Genomic DNA, 21,482 nt, shown 5'->3' with positions numbered 1-21,482 from the left:
GGTCACTCAGATTTGTTGGCACATTTCAAGATGACAGCACATCAGTGTTTTCTAGGTATTTTGTGCAGACTGGGGAACAGAGGGGCAGAAGGACACACTCCTCTTCCCTGAGGGTAGCACAGGACAATTCAGAGATGGCATTGCTGATGCAGAGGACTTTCAGTTACTATCAAGTCACGGAATTTCTCACTCTCCGGACCATTTGTCTATGGGAGAAAGCTCCAGGAAAAAAGTAGCACTTTATTCTACTTTTACATAATTTTTCATTATTATCATCTCTCTAATCTCAGAACAAAGTCCTGCTTTTTACCATTCTCTTCCAGGAACTGACCCTGATTTCTCTCTCTAATGATGCGTGTTTGGTGTCAGAAAAAATACCACAAGAAAAGCTTTTGATCCTGGGTGGAAAGGAAGCAGAATGACTATCTCCAGTTAGAGCACTCACTGGATCTTGCTTCCACCAAAGCCAAATGTTTCATCCATTCCAACAGGGCAATACAAACAGGGAACAGCAAGTACAAGAGAAGCAGAAAAGCAGGAGACTGAAGCTCACAAGCAGAGGCAACAAACAAGCAAACAAACAGACAAAAAGAAAACACAATCACAAACCCCAGAAAATGATAAGTCTGTCTAGTTAACCCCCTTTCTATTGACCTACAGATTTCTTGAGACAGATGTGAGACCACCTTCGTCACTGACATGCTGCTAATGGAATGGACATTAAAATGACCTTCAAGTGACAACTTGCCACAGGATAACCGTGACAAATGCAGCCAGATAGTCATCTCCACCTTGTCTGCAGACACGAGATGACACTCCATAATACACTTGTGTCAAAAGAAGGAAAATGCTGGATGGTCTTTTTAATGGGTTTGTCTGTAGTAAAGAGACCCACTGGGGATCTAATTTACAGAGGGAAGACTTGACAGAATGAGCTTATGAGCGAGCTGTGTGTGTGTGTGTGCTCACTACATGCCTCAGGAAAGTGCATCCAATTCTGCTTTTACAGGAAGAGCCACCATATTCTTGTAAAATTATAGCAACTTCTCTAAAAATTGGTCATCTTGAACACTGCAGAGTGAGAGACCAGACCACTGAAGGGAGATTTGAGGAGGATGGCAGCTGTGTGAGAAAAAGCAGAGTCCACAAAGCAGAAATAAAGCAGGGTAGGACAGCTTTAAAAGACCACCAATGCTTCCATAACATAAGAAATGGTCAAAACTCTAGCTGAAATCTACTGGGATCTGCTACAAAGAACCCACCAGCACCAGAGAAACCAACCCCAAGTCTTTGGAGTTACCAGAAAGGTTCTTAGTTTTGTTTTTATCCTGGACCTCCCCCTGGCTGGACCACTGCTGTTGGCTGAGCAGTCAGGCAGGTGGCTGGTGATGGAAGTTCATTCCCTGTGACATTTCCCCCAGTTACTTGCACTTGAGATCAGGACCCCCTTGAGACCACAACATTAGAAAATGTAGGAGATACCAAACTGCCCCAGAGCTTCACAAACAAACATTTCAAATGCATTTATTCCAACCATAGACATGTCACTGTTTTATACCAACTAGGAGAACATGGCCATTCTCCATCCCCTGAACTCCAGTGCTTCTCACCTGTGGTATTGCTTTCCCAAGTGGGTATTTAACACAAACAGGAACAACAGGAAAGAGGAGGTGCTGGGACAGCTACGGGAAAGGGTTCATAAATAAATAAATCCCACTGGTACTCAACTGCTCAGCACCAGCACTGCCAGTGGTCAACACTTCCAAGAATAATAATGAATAAATAAATAAGGCCATGCTAGAAATGATGTGCCCTATTTTTCACCACTCTACAGACTGTTCCAAGCCTCATGTCATCCAGAGATCATATGGACCCCAAACATAATTCCAAGCAGCATTTCTTCTTTCAAAGCCCTTGGCTCCATTTGTAACCTAGAGCTTAACTCAGTCTGTGGCAGACTCTTGCTCCTGCCAGGTAACCTCCCAGAAAGAAGAACAGATGGACTGAGACACTGAATTACATGCACACAAGTGAAAACACATTTAACAACTGCAACCAGATGCAAACTTAGTAAGCAACTTAATTTAAAAAAAAAAAAACAGACTGAAGAGAAATCATTCATTACAGTAATGGAAAGATTATTTCTCTACTCAAGCACGTGTGTTGTGTCTCTTACAGGGAATGACACATTTTGGAGAGTGGGGGAAACATCAGTATATTTAAACACAGGCAACTTATCACAGTGCAAAAGTCTACATGAGACTCAGTCAGGATGTCACCGTGGGCCCAAAGGGCACAAGAAGAACAGCAGCTGGCTGAAGTGACAGGAATGACCAGGATGGAAGAACACAACTCATTTCAGATACAGAAATGTTTAATGGCGTTAAAGTGCTACTTTAATGGGGACCATATGCTAACATTTAAACACAATTCCACTGCACTGCTAAATATGGTTGTCTTTAATTTTTCACTTTATTTTACCTCTTTTTACCCAACCCTATCTAAAACAATAAAATAAAATCTAAAGGACTGAAATTAACAACCCATTCAAATCAGCAATAAGTTATGAATTTTATAAAGCATTTTTTTCCTCTTTTTTTTTCTTAGTAATGAAGGGTAATTAAATTACTTAAGGATATACAAAGTTTCAAACAATGCCATAGGTGAAGACTCTATTAAGGTTTTTAAAACTTGGAAAACAAAATAATCCTGGCCATTAAAAAGACAAAAATAAAAAAGCAAAGCCCTCAAAGTGCAGGTTAGAATGCTTGTCTTGGAGAAAATTAGAAAACATTCGCTATAACAGCTCTTAACAGCACCTGCACAGATAAGATGGCAAGGCCCTTGGGAACAGGACGTGCAGTCAAAACGTTACATTAACATGAGAGACGTGCTGAGCTTAACTAGGTTAACTACTGGACTGGAACTTCAAAAGTCAGCAAAGGGAATGATTCTAAAAAGAAAACTGAAGAAACCCCCAACAAACTTGGCCTCTTCCAGCTTAGCACAGCCTTCATCCATTGTGTGCATGGCAAAAAAAAGGATCTTTGCATTTCATTGGGTCAAGTGCTTCATCAAAACAGAGATCTTTTCATGGCATAAATTCATATAAAAGACATCTAAGGTTTCATATGGACAAGCTCTAAAAAGATGCATCAGACTTGGGGTGTTTTCCCTCCCAACACATTTACAAATGTTTTATCAAAAAATCGCTTCAAATAAAAAGGTCATAGTGGCTCAGAATCTGGGCATGACTGTCTGGTGTGTCAGCTCTCAGTGCTGGTTTCGTTCTGCCCTCAGCTGGCCGTGTGCCTGCCAGGGGCACACATCTCCTGGGGAGCTGCTGGTGCTGGCACAGCCCTGGGTGTGACAGCCCACCCTGTGCTGGTACGGTACAGGTGTGCACCTCTCGCTCCAGCCACGCTGCAGAGGTACTCACTCCTTAAATGATGTCCAACAGAAAGCTGAGTTGAATGGTGTTCTCCCCTCAACATCGCTGCCCTTCTCCCTCTGGGCACAGAATGAGACCTTAATCATTATTGTCATTGTTATTCCTAGGCTATGTAAGCCTTCTTAGATTTCCTAGTACTTTATGACAGCATTAGATTGTGATAAACTGTAGGATACAGGCCTTTTAGGACCACAAAAGCTCTTCAAAGGGCCTAAATTAGGTTGTTCAACCTGAATGCAGTGTAAGAAATTTTGACATTTCTCAGATTTCATGACAGAAAGAGAGGGATGAGTCTCTAGTATCCTCTTTCAAACAATTTCAAATAAATTCAAAACAAAGTGTTTCATCACTAAGGTCTAGATCCAGGTTCCACAGAAACAAACAGAATTCATTGACTGCAAAGGGACTAACTTTTTGCCAGCAGAAATTGGGATTGGTAACATAACCAAATTAACAAATACGGGTTTCTGGGGAGGCTTCCTTTACCCAAAAAGCTTTATATACAGGTCTCTCCAGGCCTAGCTGTCAACATGTCAATTCTGAAAGAGGATACTGGCATCTAGGACCCAGTTTGATCACCCCAGTGAAATCATTCACCCTGCACTGTTGTCTCACTTGGCTCTAGGAAGCAAACGAAAGCTTGACACTGGCGCTGGAGTAACCCTCATCACTCCCAATACTCTGCAAGCTGCTGTGATCATCAATGTCACTGATGCTGGTTGTGCTGATATTGTCCACTTCTCCATGGGAGAACTCTGTGCTTTCAACGTCCACTTCAATCTCTTCTAGAAAGGAAAATGAGAGAAATGCACACAGGTTAGCACCACACACCCAACTGCTCCCTTCACAGGGAATGAAGTGGTCATCTGGCAGGAAGACTTTCAGTGCTCCCTCTGGAATGGGGTGGGCTGTGATCTTGATTTATAGAAAGACTGATATCAGCTTGGAGTTCTTTGTATGAATTTGGCAAAGGAGCTTCACTCCTCCACATGCCAATCACACCATCAGCATAGCTGAGCCACCTCACACACTGAGCTTGTCCTATTACCTCTTTCTTTGGATCTCTAATACCTCAGTATTAGAAAAAAAGAAGAAACAGATAAAATTGAGTGCAAGAAAGAAAATGGAGCATGAAGTTAACCTAAACATGCTAGTTGCTTGACACTATACTGCCAAAGCCAAGACCACACACAATTACAATGCATTACCATGGGAATCTGGGTTACTCTCACACATGCTCAGTAGATTTTGGAACAGACATCTTGTTTTTAAGAAAGACTTAAAAAGCAAAGATCTAATTAACCAGGTATCTTGGTTCCCATATTGCTCAGGAATTTTCCAAAGAATTTTTGTTTTAAATTACAGACTCATACCCGAACTATGAAGCATCTTTTGGTCTGTCAGTAAATACCAAACCATCTATTGCGCTTAATGTTCTTTCCACTGCTGGGATATTTTTAAAAAGGAAGTTATGTTGAGTTAGCCATGCAGGTATATCTAGCCAGTTTTGACTGAGGAGATGAACTCTATGGTAAGTTTGGTAGGGGAGTGGGTGGTAGGTGTGTGAAATATTGGTTCTTGCCTCATTAACAATATCTTCTTATGTTTTCCTCTTTGTGTTGCCAAGAGATACAGTGTGGACACTGTTGAAGGCCTAGGCAAAATCTGCCAGGTCTTTTTCTCAGGTTCTGAGTATTTTTCTCAGGCCATGAAACTTTCTCAGCTCCAGCCAGGATTTCTCCCAGGCTAAAGACTTTTTCTCTACTGTAAACACAAGAGAAAGAATCCTAACAGAGATAAACACCTGCTGGATCCATGTGAAAGCCAGGGAGAAGAGATGTCTCTTTCTCTGTCCAATGAGCTGTCTATGTTTTGTATTTCACTAAGTACCTTATTTAAAGCCATGGCTTCCTTCAATAAATTGCTCTTTCTTGCACCAAGTAAGAGAGTGCCTTGTTGCTGTTTTTTCTTGCTGCTCTGTAACCTTTTATACGGCAACAATTCAGCAGACCAAAAATCACAATGATCATCTCAACTTTACCATCACTTTCAATGCCACAGAAATCAGATCAAGTTGGCAGCAACAACAATTCTTCCAGACTTAGAACTCATGCAAAATACTAAACTCTCCATATGTATGTGTGTGTATGAGCTTGTGTGTGAGCAGAATCAGCAACCTAAACATCAAAGGCCATGAGAAGGGGAAGCTGAGAGATGAGGAATGGATGAATCTCATTCTCTCACTTCAGAGTGCTGACAATTCCATGCTGGCTCAGCCACACCCACCTCGCTCCGAGTCCGAGTGATCCGAGGAAATGGTAGATCCAATGCTGTCCATTCGTATTCGCTCTATCTCCTGAGGACCCTGTAGTTGTTCCAGTCTTCTCTTTAGGAATCTTTGTTCTCGTTCCAGATTCTCAAGCTGGTGTTGGCTTCTCCTCTCAGCCTCTTCAAGTTTCTGACATGATCAAATATAACTCAATGATTAGTTTATTCTTTTCTCCTTCCCTCCCACCTCCACTGCCCTGCCACCTGCCTTGCTTAGACCATCCCAGTCCCAGAAGGATTCAAGCTGCAAGTGCCCTGAACCAAGCTGCCTTGCAGATTCCAAGCACAAAGCCTTCTTCCCACATTTTTCCACCTCTCAGGTCCTGATAAATCATACCCATTAGTACAAAGAGTCTCTGAGGACTGAGCCTCTCCAGGGGAAATGCTGTGAGCTGCAGCAGTTTGTGGGTCATTCCACCCGGGCTCCAACACCTGCATTACCGTCTCTGCCCACGCAGGGGCCTCACACCCCTGAGCCAAGGCTCTCCGGGGCTTGTTACAAGCTGCTCCAACACAAAAACGTGCCCTGGGAGCTCTGTGCTCCTTACTGCATGGTTTAGAAGGATTTCTCAGAAACAGTTTTCTATTCAGTGAGTGATTTACATAACCTACTACAGATTTCTTTGATCACAGCTGGGAAATCTACCAGGGCACTGTTCTTTGTTTCCTACAACAAGCACGTTGCATAAGGAGGAGTCATTTCAGGCTAACTCTGTCCCTTTGGCAGCACTTTTTCTCCCTCATCACCGATCTTCCCTCTCTATATCTTGACCTGCAACTAAGTATTTCAGCCTCTCCCAGATACTGACAATGCTGCATTTTCTTTTCATGTCTCACTTTGCCAAAAGTGGAGCTAGAAGAGCACTGGGCTAGCTGGAAGGCTCACACATGGAGCTCCAGCAAGCCAAACCTGTCTCACGCTCTTGTGGTTTGTGCTAATGCTTCAGCAGTGGAAACTCAGTAGCACAGCAGAAGAAAAGCTGCATTTCCCATCAAAATGCAGTCACTCAACAGTAGGTATGTTTTTCTTTAAAGAGATGCAGCTATCAACAAACAAAGCTATCACAATATAGAACAAGATCCTTGCTCTTCAAATCCATCATTTTTGCAGTTAAAGAGTTCATGATGGACTCTTCCAACAACGTGGCTTGTGGCAATGATAAATGGCTAACCAAGGAGGCAAGGCTTGCTTGCTCTTTTTATTTACTTATTTATTAACAGTGTCACATTTCCTTCAACAGAGTTAACTCTAGGCATCAAGGATGAGCAATTGCACTGCAATTCCCAGAGCCCAGGCTGAAAGCAGCAGGGACAGGCAGCTCTTACCTTGATATGTGCTTTGGCTTTGTTGAGCAGCCCAAGCGTGGTGTGCCGGGTGCAGTCTGGTCCGAGCGGTATCAGAACTTTTAAGCGTTCTAGACACAGGCGGAGGTGAGCTCGGCTGCAAGGGGAGAACAGGAGGATCAGAGCTGTGCTTGCTGCAAGGGAATCTCATTTCTTTCACTTCTGCCCCCCACAAGGCAGTTTTCAGGTTTCCCTGTTTCCATGCATCACAAGATTCCCCTAGGTACCGGCGCAGACTGCCACTAAACTATTTACACTTCAAACATCAGCTGCTCACCTATACTTGTATTATTGCTAACCTTTGACAGACACTGTTTATTTTCTTGCCATCTGAACTGATAATCTGACTCATCTGGATGAACTTTGTGCAGGGGCAAAGGCACATAGGAAAATGGTACAAGTATCTAATGGATTTCCACTCTCTCTGAGCTATTTGCATCCTGTTTTGCTGAGAAGAACTTCCATGAAAGCAGTTTTGAATGACTACTATGCATGCTTGTTCATTGCTAGCTCATGGACATTTGCTATGAACTGACCTGAACACCTTCTTTTTACATGAAATTAAGATCATAAATGAAAAAAAAAAAAATGGTCAATTCAAAATATTGAAACAATCCTTGGTGGCAATTAAAGGAGTGAGAGGGATAATAGCTCCCAAGAACTGCACTTTTACTCCTTTCTGGGCCCAGGTCTAAAATGCTGCTAGAGGTGCAAGGTCTGTGGGAATGACAGAACCTAAGACCTTCCCCCAGGCAGACTTCTGACCTTGGCTCACATCTACAAAGACAGGCTCCAGCACAACAGCACTGCTGGTGATATGATCCATTTTCTGCAGAATATGGCAACATGTTCTGGGATAAATGGTTCAGGCAGCAGTGGCAACACACATCAGGCTGCAGATGAAAACTCTTCCCACTGTCTCTCCTCTGGATCACGTATGCAGGGATGAACAGCAGATTTATGGAAAACTATAGAGTGTGGGTTGCCTTTTTCCCCTCCCTCTCTCTTTCCCAGACATTAATGATTTATATCCAAAGTTGTCATCCCAATCAATAACACAATGACATCAGCTTTACCATTCACATGCAAGAAACACCAGTGTAAAAGAGTCTTGAAAGCCTATCCCAGCCCCTGCTCATGCACAAAGAAACTGAATCTTAGCCTGATCCATCTCAATGAAGGAGAAGGGAAAAAAAAAAGAAAGAAAAAAAAGAGCATGGACAGTTCATTTCCATTTGTTTTTCAAATGCACTATTGCACCCAGTTTGAAAGGGGTGGGGGAGAGGAGTCTGTAATCAGGCAATTATGTCAGTGACAAGCAAGGATGATTAAGGGTGGAAGGGTCAGGGGTTTTGCTGATGAACTGTCAGCACAGGGGAGTGCTCACTGGCCGTGCTGTAGCTGTGAGATCCTCACAGTTTCTACCATAAATCTCTTTAAGAAGGGTTCATCATTCTGTCTCAATAACAGTCACAGGGCTGCATATGACCAGCAACAGCCTTGAAGAAAACGTGTTTTCCATTAAACATTAACAAATACAGGGGTGGGGAAAGGGAAATCATAATCCAAAAATCAAACTGAAAGAACAGTAATCACATCAATCTCATCTCTTACTTCTCAGCTTGCTCTAGGACAAACCCCATTATCATTAAACCCATATGGTAGACATGGTTTTGTAGTTTTTTTCCTACCTGAAAGCCAGTTTTCAACACAGAGCTTGGTCAGGAAGTGTGCACCCACTGCAGGTGTTTGCCCTGTGTCCCTTGATGACCAAAAGGGTAAGCAATGAAAAAATATTGCTGGTTCACATTGGCACCACAGTTTGTGTCATCCCTCAGGAGACTGGACACTGACTTCTTGCACAGAAATGAAGAGGAGCAGGATCTTGTGGGGTTTGAACATTCTGGGGTTTGAAACCTATTTTTGGATATGCCACAGACTTCCTGAAGGCCACACAGTCAAGTCACTGAGTCAGCTGTCAGAGGACAGGCATCAAGGTGCAGCACAGAGCAGCATGTGTCTCCTCACAGCACAAATACCAGCTCCAGCCACACACTTCACCTATGGATCAGCCCAAGTTAAAAACACAGCTTGAGCAGAGCTCAGGTCTGGGGCTCTACCTAACAGCAGACTGCTACAGACAGGTACCACAGACCTGGAGGCAGCTCCCAGCCTGTGGTGAAAATCAAATTATTTGGGTAACAGGAAAAAAAATTGGGGAATCAACACCTAACCAGTGGCAAAGATATCACAGTCTACTCCCAAATGCAGAGAGAAATGGACAACACATCTACAGCCTGAACTTTGGGCTGATTCTCAGCACTGTGTTTTACCAGGAACTGGGAAGGTGCTGCAGCAGGAACTGCAATTCCTGGAACCAGAGATCAGCTTCAGACAGGAGCAAGCACTGACTGGATTGCTGAGACAGCAATCAAAAGGGTGGCACTGACCTGCCACGTCAAAAGCTGGGTTATGTGCAGACTGAACAAGATGAACCCTGTTAAGCACCAGAAAGCTACAGGCAAAGGTCAAGCCATGCAATAAAACCCCAGACACTTGAAAACCTTCCTGTTGTGCACAGGAAGCCTTCCCAGGACACAGTGGAGTGAAGGAGACTACTGCTTGTCCCAGGCTCATGCAGAACATTTTCAGAGAAGCCACTCCTGCCCGTGGCTCTGCTGGCTGCTGGCCAAAGGCTGTGGCCTGCAGCAGGGGTGAGGGCCTGTGCCAGCACACCAGGCATCAGGAGGGGCCACCTGCCTGGGACATGAGTGTGGTATGAGCTGATAAGCCCAATGGCACATAGCATGGCTCAGGCTGCAAGCACACTGCAGGGGCAGCTGGTGTTGGCTGAGCTAAGGCAGGTTTGGAAATGGTTTGACCAAAGCCATTACTTCTGTGCTGCTGCTGGATTTCCCCCCTCTTTTGCACTCCAATCTGAGCCACACTGGGATAGGAAGGAGCAACCAAGCCTGCAAACTGTCCTGGTATGTGAGTATGTTGCTTTCTTTCAGAAAGACCAAACTGAACAACTTCCCCAGAACAACTCCTCTGCAGTGTTCAATACCTTCCTTACCTTTTTATTTTAAAAATCTAACTCAGTCACAGTCCTTGACTTCTCTTAACTTCCAACAGCCCCAGTGGACCATGATGGGTTCTTAAACCAGAGGACACACTACATGTCTGAAATAAAACTCCAGAGCCCTGGGAGGAGATGGAGTCACTGCTCACTGGACTGGATGTGGCACAGAGGGCTGTGGTCTAGCTGACAAAGGTGATCAGTCAGAGGTTGAACTCTGTGGTCTTGAAAGTCTTTTCCAACCTAAATGATTTCGTGATTCTTTGAAAACCATTACAGAAGACTTAGCTAAAAGACCATTTCAGAGAGAAAGCAATCACAAAGCCATTAATCTTTCTTATCAAGTCCTGGAGCTGCCCCTGGGCAGCTGTAATTCCACAGGTCAGGCCCTGATGTGAGTGGCTTTTCCCCTTGTTTACCTGGACTCTGCTGCAACGTGGCTTTGACAATGCTGCAGGCTCTTGTTTTCAATGAAAATACCAGCATTGTGCAGCCTCCAGACAGAGCCAGACGGCTTTCCATGTAAACCACTGGATTATGCCAATATTTGACGCATCTGCCAATATCTAGAAAAACAAGTCTAAAAGCCCATATTGTTATGTAACAGAGAAACAAGGCAGGCTTGGTGCAAAGGGCTGCTGCCTCTCGCTCTCTTGATCCTGAGGAAGACAGAGGATGACAGAAGGAGAATTCCAGTTTCAGCAGAGGCCAGAGCTTTTGCATGCTAGCTGCAGGGGAGATAGGAGAAGTTGGAGCCCTTACTCCTGCCATAGCAGGAGAAAATCAGGCTCTTGCAGCAGCTTCCTGAGCACATTGTAGGTACTTGATGTGTTGAAAGAGCAATCTGTGAAGGATTTGAAACAAGGGGGCTCTCCATTTTCTCAAGGGATCAGCCTGGTCCCCTCTTCCTGCTCAGCTTGATGAGAGGGAAAACTGTTTGAGATTCCCATGTTGGGGGGCATGAGGATGGGCAAAAAAGGAGCAAAACACCTCAGAGGTTTGAGAAACCCAGAGCCAAACACAAGCCCTGTCCTGAAGAGCTGAGCATCACCCTTTATCTTGTTTCACCTGGGCACTCTGGCTAGGACAGAGCCCCTCTGTTGCTTGTGCTTCCTCCCCTGTGTGGGGCCAGGAGGAGACTAGAAGCAAGCTCCTCTGGAATGAGGAGGGCAAGCAGGGCAAGGATGCCCTCTCTTCTCTGCCAGGAGCTGCAATGGGCCAGGAGACTGAAGCAAGGAAGGATGAGAAAGCCCAGCAGCCCCACAGCCCTGCCACCAGAACCACAAGCTGTAGATGGCTGGAAGTAGAGGGGTAATGCTGGCCCTTGAAATGGCAGCCCCAGTGCTGCTCACTGGGCACTGCTCTTCTCCCTGCGTTCCCTTTGTGCCTGTGCAAGAGCTTCTGACTGTATTTGGATTATCTGACAGTATCTGGATTATCTATTTCTACCCCCCAGCTCCCCTCCAAGCTGCTCTGTCCTGAGCCTCTATCAGAGGGGAGCCTGGCTCCTGCTCTCTGCAGCCCCCCCTTGCACTTGGCTCTGCCTGGCTGCAGAGGGCTGTAATTTCACAGCCTGCTCTCCTCTCCAGCTCCCAATGACATCACCCACTCTGATTATATAAAGCACAGGGAGGAAGCCTTTATTTATGCGTGCTTTTTGCTCACAGCTTCAGCTGTCTCAGTGTACAACACACATGCAAATCCCACTGCAGGAACTGGGCTCTCTATTGCCTGAATCAAAACTGCACTGCAGAAAAAGGTGTGGGTGCAAAAAAAAAAAAAAGTCTCTGTTTCATTTCCCTACACCTCCGAATATATTTTTGAGGAGTTTGGGTAGGAATCAACCTAGCACTACACTCTGCACCACAGCAAGCTGGGCACAAAGCCACCAGCTTTCTCCCAGCCTGGGAAGTCCCTGAGAGCTCAGGGACCTGTGCTGGCAGCTCCAAGCCTTGTGTCTGCTGGTCACAGAGTGGCTACACAGGGGCTGGAAACCAACTCCCCAACCATGTCCCATGGGGTCCCTGCAAGGGTCAGCTCAGGGCTGCAAGGCCACTGGCAGTTTCCCTCCCTGCAAACCCCTGTGCACCCACCTGACAAGCAGGTGAGCCCCACTGCCTGCTCCATCCTCTGGTCAATGCTGCAGAAACGAGCCATCCCTGAATGCTAACATTGCCAGAGAGACAGCTGCCTCTTTGCCAGAAGTGGTTTGGGATTTGTGCAAAGTTCTTGCCAACTTTCACCATGGGCAGAAGTGATGGAAACTGAGAAAAGAAACTTTCTCTGCTGAGGAGCCAGGCAAAGGCACACACGCTCAGCTCTGGAGCAGCAGGTTTATCAGACTCAGCACTATCCCCCTGTCAGACACTGCTGAGAGACTTTGCTGAATCAAGGCCTGAACATCTGCAAAACACACACACACAGACACACACACACACAAACTCTCTCCCCATCTTTAAAAGATCAAGCATCCCTCCCAGCAGGAAATGACCAACTCGCCTCCAGTGGCAGTTCAAAATGCTGAATTCTTAATTTTGTATGTTGAAAGAAGGGAGCATCTGAGGGAAAAGAAAAGCATTGCCCAGATATTTTTGTACTTATGCCTTCAGGTCTATAGGGCTTGAATTCAACAGTAGATTTAAGCATGTGCTCAACATTAGGAATATGCTCAAGTTCCACTGAGGCTAAATCAGACACTTGATCTTTGTGAGATGTTAAAAAAATAGAACCAAACCAAAAGAATCAGAAGAAGGAGGATTCTAACATGGAAAAGGACATTATCATATGTCTCCTCTTCCCTCTAAGCCTTTTCAAAGTCGAATCTAATTTAACCCTGAAATTAGAAACCACCAACTTTGTTTGGATTTCAGAACTGAACAGATTGCCTAAAAAATTCAGGAGGGATCACTGGTTAAAGAAAGCAATTCCTGGAGAAACACATGTGACCCCACATCAATAATTCACTGTACGAGAATAATTTTGAGATAAAAGTAATGAGAAGCACATGCAAAAACCACAGGGCAGGGAAAATACGGTTTCCTTCTAAAAGCAATTCACAGGTCAAAGGCTGCTTATCTCCAAGAGCCATCATACGACTTGATGTTTTTTCCTTACTCCTGTCCCTGACCCCCAGCCCAGCCCTCTCAGCGAGGTATCTGCTCCCTGCTTTACTGAGACTTGTCTCCAGTGAGGAAAGAGGCTTTTCCAAGCACCTGGAGGAGGCAGGAGCCGCTGCTGTCACTGCTGCAGCGCGTTATGCAACTGCTGCGAGCCCTCTGGCCACGCACGAGCGCTGCGGCGGCGCCCGGCCACCTGCAACAAACACACTCACAGACACTCACCCTGCTGCACACACGTGTTCCAGAAGCTGTGCATTTCACAAATACACAGCTGAAAGTTAATATTCTCCACCTGAGCTGAGAAATCACTCACAACAAGCCTTGCTTTCGGATTTTCAGTCAGGTCTCTCCTCACGATTGTTTTCGTGCGTTTGCTCCCAGTTGGAAGAGGATGCTTGCTTGTCTGACCCTGATGGCTCCCTGGCATGTAGGAGCATTTGTATTCCAAATGCTAATAAAATGTGCCATGAAAGTGAATTGAAAAAAACCCCTTCACATATTTAAATTTTTAGATGTAAAGATTTACCATTCAAAATAAACAAAGAAATTAAAATTTAAGACTGACAATAAAAACATCTAACAACATACCATAAATAGGAATTTAAAGGAACAAGAAAGCTCTACCAGCAACATTTTCAGCCTCATCTTAACCATCTCAGGTCTGTATGCAAAAGTTAGAGATAAACATGCACTGTATTCTCAAATCAAGGGCAAAGGAAAAACAAACTGAAAATTATGAGATCTATGGCCTAACAATGATAAGAACAATAACAGAAATAATAAAAAAAACCCCTAACCCCAAGGCAGTGCAGTTTTTCAAAGTCACACAGATCAATGCACCTCTGCCTGGTGACAAGCCACATACCAGGCAGATAAGGGGTGGCACAGTGCATTAAGAAATGAGTCATGAGTGAAGCCCATAAGTGGAAACAAAATGCAAACAGCAATGTACTGATGTACTCCACAACTGCAGCATTTTGTCCAAAGGCCACCTCAGTGACAAAACCAAAACCAGGTACCCTGGGAAAGGGAGTATATAACCAAGTAACTGAAATAATCAGGAAAAAATGGCCAGTTTTGGGGCACACAAACCCTTTTCCCCATTTGCAACAGAAGCTACAAGCCTTAAAGTAAGCATAAAGCAGGGGTTTACCTGAAAATGTAATGTCCACACTCTCCACTGAACACTTTGAAAACCTCCATGCTGCAAACCCTGACTGTTCTTGTGTGGCCTTGCACTGCAGTGTGAGAATATAGCCAAGTGCACCTTTTGCACAGAAATTACCCCCAGTTCTTCTAAATGGGAAGATCATCACTGATGTCAACTTTGGAAGAGTTTCAGGTTCTTGCAAACAGAAGCTGCAAGACCAACAAACCTTTTGCCAAGTGATGTGTTGCCACCACTGGCCTATTCCATCACTCCAGCTACTGCAGTCTGGAGAAAGACATGCTCTCTCCACCTCTTGCTGCATCACACAGCTGTCAAAATCTCTGCATTTCCTGGGATCCTTCTGGGTATGAAACTGAATATTGTTGAGAGGGCTCTCCAAATTATATAATGATTTTGAAGGCAAATTAATTACTTCAAGGTTTTCAAAGAGGGATGGAGGGAGGGGAAATCAAGCAGCCTCCAATCCTTTGGTGAAATATGGGGGATCTGGCTAAAAGATTTGGATTCCCTGCAGTACAGGTGTCTCCTGGGCTGCAGTATGGAGTAACTGACAGTTTTAGCTGTATGTCCCAGTGGCTGATCAGTCTGTTCACATTGTGCAGATGTTAAGTGCAAATCACACTGTTCAGTGGGTGCAGGGGTTGGCCTACATATGCTTTGAGATACATGGATACGTGAGAGAGCATCCACCTCCCAGGATTCAAAACCACAGCACTGCAGATACAGCTCTGAACAGGACACTTCTCAAAACTTTGGAGTCCCACCTTCATCTCAGAGAGCACTTAAGAGAGTAGGATTGCTCTCATCTCACACTGAGTCTCTATTACCTTCCTTTTCACTCTTCTCTGACAGCACTGTTTGCTCTGCTCTGCTACCACCAGCTGCCACCCTTCAGCCTGTTCAGGCTTTGCTTCTGTCCTCTTCTCTGACCATCTCCTGGATTGAAAACTCTTCGGAACAAGTTGCCAAATGCACAGACATTGAAACAGGTTCCCATGACTGCACTTAAAAATTCCTAAATCAAGTAGATCCCCAATAATTATACTAAAGCAACACTATGATTCTGAAGCTGAAGTGATATATTCAGGACTAACTTTATTCACAGTATAACTTCTGAGCCTTTGGGTTCTATTTGTTGCCCATCTTGAGGTTTTCTTCTTTGAACTATAGGGCTAGAAGACAGAAGCTTCATTTAAATGAATAAAACAATTTCTAAAAAAGGAGACTACCTATAATCTCATCACTTCCAAAACTAGAAAAGGTAATGTCAAAAACTTTTGAATATTGATGCTCACGGTAATAAAAATGATGCCATTTTGGAAGGTGCCTCCCCCAGAATGAACTCAGAGTTGCTCGGTAACATGACTGCTCATCCTTTCATAACCCCTTTGATCTCCAGAGGCACTGATGAGACAGGGCTGCTTCAACTCAGTGGAAAGAGATCAAATGCAATAACCTGGGCTTCACAATGAGAAGGTGACGAGAGCAGCACAGGTGGCCATCTGCCCAGCAGAGGAATGGAATCAATCAGTGCCTGGCATTTTCTCTCAACCCTTCATTTTCATACAGATCTAACACCAACCTCAGTGCCTGTCTGCCACTTTCTCTTCCCAACTCCCAGCTCCTCTATGCCATTCCTTGCAAGAAATTTAGACAGTTATTAAGAGATGTCAAATAGAAATCTGGAGTAGATTTCCCTCTGAATTTATATATTGAGGATCTCCTTGGACATTATAATCTTGGACATTAGCCAGAAAATATTCTAATCCCATGTGAATATAATTAATTATATCTTACTGTAGCACAAAAGACACTGTTACCAGCTGAACCTCTTTTAGGCTGAGCTGTGCTCACAACATCATGCTAAACCAAACAGCCACTGCAGGTGACAAATGCTCTCCATCACGTTCTCCTTCTGACTTAAAAACACAGCTCAGGTACCACTGGTATGGCCACATGTAGGTACCTCCTGCACAAGATCATTTGCCAACAACTTTTCAATGTGCTGCCAAGCATGCAGGTATTGCAATTTCCTGCCCTGGCCATAAGATATGGTTACAATCCTGCATTTGACTATCAGGGAACATGCAAAGTAAGCCATAAACATCAACATGCAACTCAGGCTGGTTAATTATAAAGCCCTGTTTAATAAAAACTCCATCTTTGTTAAAAAGCAGTTAAAAAAAGTCCAGTTCTTTAAATAGCCAGCAGTGTCCTGTGCCCTGCTTCTCACTAATACCATTGTAATTATCCTTCTAGGGATGCACAGTGTGCTCACAGCCACCAAACCAGTGCAGTGTCCTCCTGCATGCTGCCAACGTGCCTGCAAAGCAGCTGTGCCATTGATCAGGAACCTGTCTCCTTGCAGAGGAGGCACTAACCTGCTTCACTGCAACCTACGGATTTTCAGCTTTACTGCCAGAATTAGGTCACCAGCAAAGACAGCCAAGATTTTCCAAACTCTCAGCTATTCCTGATTATTCTGTTAGGAGGTTTCCTGGCTAAGCACCATGCCTTTGAAATGAAGAGGCATTTTGGGCACCTGCAAGGCTTCTGCAGTCAGACACTGAGAAGCAGGGATGCTCTCACTCCATAATCCTCAATGGCCTCTAAAACTGCCAGGCAATGGGAAAGGTGTCCAGCTCAGATTTATTGCCACCAGGTCCTTCCAGCCTCTCCAGAAGAAATCAGAAGATGGTGCACACCAGAAAACATGAGTTAGCAAGGATCTGCAGAGACCCTTGAAGACCCATGCATGCACCTGAGCCTGGCAGGCCCCGAGGCAGCAGACAGCTTCCCAGCAGGTGGCTGGAGAGCAGCCAGGGACTGCTCTCCTGCCTACAGCAGGATCCAAGGGTGACATAGCAGTAAAAGCACACACAAATACCTCAAAACCCCTGTTTCTTTGCAATACCACTGAAAGAGACCTTGGACTTTGGTGCCTTTCAAATACAGTCAAGTTTCAAACTTGTACTTTCAATAACCAGCTGAAAGAAGCAAGCATTTGCTTTATAAGAAAGACATTTGTACATTACTGAAAGAGTAAAGGATGCTATTAACTTGTTATTTGGGAAAACATATTTCTTGTTCTTAAAATCATGAGTTGGAAATTTGTCAATATCAAGAACAGATTCTGATCTGGTACTAAAGTTATTTTTGTTATTAACATAATTTTAAAATTACATTCATAAGTTATAGTTACTAAAATTTTTTCCATCGCATACATCTATTTTCTGAAGCTTACTTCATGGAAGAAAATTCCTAATGAACATATATTCTAAGTATGTGATCATTTGACATACTTGTTTACACAAAATCTTTTATGCCAGAAGGAAAGCATGTGCTCTTCATCTAATATGTCTTCACACTGTCAGAAATATTTAAGGAGTCATCAAATATCTACTGTACCTTTCAGGTATAGAGGGCATACATCTGGAACAAGGGAAGCAGTGCATGTAATTTCACCTTGTAAAATTATTTTAAATTTAACCTCAAACTTCCCAGGGAAAATGAATTACCAGCCAAGGTCATTCTTAGATGTATGTTTGGAAAAAAAGCAGTAGGAAGGAGAACTTAAGAGATCCTAGCAGTATTTTTCCTACTGGATATGGATTTTTGCACAGGAAAAACAGCAATACTTTACTTCAGGAGGCTAGGAGTTAGCTAACATTACATGACAAATGGTTTTAACTCAAGTTACTTATACATGTTACTCAGGAGAGGAGCCTGAACAGAGCATAGCTACCAGCACACTGACAGCAGGTGAGCCATGTCCTGATCTCACACACACAGAGGTACCAGGAAAATAGAGTAAATAAATAAAGAAAATAAACTTCAGGGGGAAAGAACAGCACAAACCACCTGCCTGGCCCTTTCCCATTAACTGAGCACCTTCCTTGTATTTTCTTTCTCTCCTGTAGGAGTGTGTGAAGGCCAAGAGATGTAAGACAGCTCAAACCTCAAAGAAAGAAAAAGCACGGAGCTGGATACTTGGAAACAACTTCCCTGAGCTGGAAGCAAGACAAAATGTATCTCTAACACATGCAAATTGCTCCATTTGCTTCAGTTCAACTATAGAACTTCTAGTGCTTTCAATAGGGCTCAAAAATCATTATATAAAGTACAGGATGCTCTACCTAGTGAACTTTTCATCAGCTGGAGAAGACCATTATGACCCTGTTTGGGTCTTTCATGCCACAAATGGATACAAATTTGATTGCCCAAAACCAAGAACAGCTGTAGTTGAGTAAACTAACAACTGCAGGAGGATTAGCTGCCTTATGCTGGCTGACCCTGTATTTTCCCACCAGGAAAATTATGACCCCACTTGGATCAAACCAGACAGTGAAAGGTTCATGGCTTGTTTTGGAAAGAAAAATTATTTAAGAAGACAAAAAGAGAGAGGATCTGGAACACCTACTCTTCTAGTTTGGTGGAAACTGGATTTCATTTGTTCTGCTATCACAGCAATATTAAGAAAATAACCAGATGACCTTGCAGAAATACCTGCAGCAGCACTACTTCATAATCACAGTCACATTCTCCTTCTGTGCTCCTTTGTAGTGCTTATGTCACATTCAGGGCCTCATGAACTTAGGCAAGATTCACTACTGCTTCACCATTAGATATTTTATTTTCTATGTTGCATCCCATCTTGGAATGACTCCTTTCAGTTTCAAAAGACACTACTATTAAAAATCATAGCTAAAAAACAACTAAAAAATATAATTTTCTCCAAACACAATTCACCTTGAGAGAGCTGTGGTGGGTTTCCTCAGCATGAGAGCCAAGCTGCAAACCAGAAGGATGAACTTTTTGACTTTCCTAGTGCTGTGCTAGCCAGGAGCTGGCAGAGCTTGCAGGCACTTTCAGGAAGGGTGAAGTAGCAAACTGGAGATGACATTTCCACAAGCAGCAAAGGGTTATGCAGCAGGCAAGACCTTTAAATGAGAATCAGACCTGTCCACAGACAGCTTGCATGACCCCAGGTAAATCCTTCAGGAACTGAAGTTTGCACCACTCATCCACAAAATGGAGTTAATCCAAATTCCTTCATGGAGCACTGCACAGCTACAGCTACTCTTGGTTTCCAGGTGCTCAGCAATGACAATGGTGTGGGAAGAGCCAAGAGTCAAGGATTCTCTGGGAAGCCAATTTATCCAGCTTTCTCTGGTAGTTAATAAGGCTCAGAGTACAACATGGCCACATTTCCCAAAATGGATCAGTAGCTCCCCACTACTCCATACATGCAGCAAAAAATCTGAGGTCTTCTCTTACCTCTGTCCCAAGAAATTCTCAAGATGGAATTTCAAAGTTTAGTCATAATCAGGAAAACAAGATAAAGGATATATTGTTGACACTGCAATCAAGGAGCCATAAACCATTTTTAAAACTTCTTTAAAACCTCTAGTTTCTGATGTCCTACTTTTAATCTCATGGTCTAGGCCCCATAAAAAGTATAAACCACAGTGGCTCAGACATCACACTATTTTAAAAATCAAACACCTACATAGGATGCTTCCTCTTCTTTCTGTTTTTTAAATACAAAGTTTACACTGGTTCATTGGTTTTATGTGGGGGATAGGAAACACAACTCTGGGTGCTGGGATGCCCCAAGTACCACTAGAATTGCAGGGAAGATTACAAGAGTTGGCAATCACATTTTTCACTTAAAATAAGAGAACAATTTAAAAAAAAAAAAAAAAGCTCCTTTGAAATTAAAAAATAAAAAATCCTTCAAGAACCTCAAGCAATTTTCTTTCCCTGGATGGCTGAGGGAAAGCACAAGCCAGTGCTGTCTGCACAGACCTGGGAGCCAATCTAGAGGGCTCATGGGAGTCCCCTGCTTGTGTACCACAGCTTTCCACTCTGACTGCTGCTGAACACTTGCAGTGTCCCAACACACAGTACAAACCCTCTCCTGTTCTGTTCTTCCCCCACTACATGTATTCTTTGCAGAGATCATCAGAAACTCCAAAAAAGACACCCATGACTCCAGAGAGCCTTCACATGTTTTCCTGAAGTACATGACACTAGATATAAGATTTTGCTTCTCCTCTCCTTTTGCAATCCCTTCCCTCAAATGCATTCCCAATGTGCTTTTTTCAGTGAACACCAAGCCTGTAAGCTGCCTTTCCAAGCCAAGAAAAGTTTAAAAGAGGTCACACCACAGAGAACAGGCTCTGCACATTTCCTAAGAGGGTCATACTACATAGAATATCCATGGGAGATAAAGTGTTCCCATCCAGCTTCCCAATTTTTTTGGCATTGAAGTTGCTCTTTGGGTTAGGTGAAGTAGGAAACACATGCATTGGAAAAAGGTCAATGTTTTTTGTTCCCCACATTTGCCTATCTCAGCCAGAACTCTTCAGCATACTTTGAGGGGGTAACAGAGTGATTCTTGCTATGAAAATTAACTGCTATATTCATCATTTGGTACTCTTCACACTCATAGAGGAACTCAGTTTGGACACCTTTTTTTCTTTCTTTGAACAATGCTGAAATAATTTTTTTCTTAGTTGGATATTAGACAAAACTTTCTGGCAGTAATCACAGTTAATCAGGGCAATAGCATGCACTGTTTCCCTATTCAATCCTGCTGTCAAATGCTTTTAAGGCCATGCTAGATTGGCACCTGCCAGAAAAGTTCTAGATGGAGCTTATCCTGCCTTGGGATGAGGGGACCAAATGAGCCCTGCAGGCTCCTCTCAGCCCCATCCCTGACAGAAAACTTCAGAAACCACAGAAATCTGAAGAGCACAGCTCCTGCTCTCCTTTAGGTACAGGACATGAGTCAGCTGCAGGGGCAGCATGCTCCAGAAACCACTCTGAGGTTTGACCTGGGTGACAGAACAGAAGACCTGCTCCGGAGTGGCAGCTGCAGATGGCAAAGGGCATTAGTGCCATGTGTGTGGGAGCAGGCAGGCAAAGTAAAAGGGAGGATCTTGAGGCATTTGCAAGGCACTGTTTCCATTAGCAGGGTGAGACAGC

General features: G+C 43.9%; 1 protein-coding gene across 2 annotated transcripts in view; it reads right to left on the bottom strand.

Moving 5' to 3' along the window:
- Window positions 1-2,356: 2,356 nt before the first annotated feature.
- MXI1 (MAX interactor 1, dimerization protein) overlaps window positions 2,357-21,482 on the bottom strand; it is a 55,473-nt gene continuing 36,347 nt past the window's right edge. For both annotated transcript variants that reach the window (XM_079313226.1, XM_079313227.1), the window contains exons 4-6: window positions 7,106-7,220; window positions 5,738-5,909; window positions 2,357-4,236 (exon numbers count right to left, since the gene is read on the bottom strand). In XM_079313226.1, the coding sequence (XP_079169352.1) occupies window positions 4,073-4,236; window positions 5,738-5,909; window positions 7,106-7,220 (451 nt within the window). In that variant the 3' untranslated portion in view covers window positions 2,357-4,072. The remainder of the gene's footprint in view (window positions 4,237-5,737; window positions 5,910-7,105; window positions 7,221-21,482) is intronic.

This window comes from Erithacus rubecula (assembly GCF_903797595.1).
Source record: "Erithacus rubecula genome assembly, chromosome: 9".
Classification (NCBI taxonomy): Eukaryota; Metazoa; Chordata; class Aves; order Passeriformes; family Muscicapidae; genus Erithacus; species Erithacus rubecula.
Note: the sequence above shows the minus strand (reverse complement) of the source record. Positions and strands in the feature narration are given on the sequence as shown.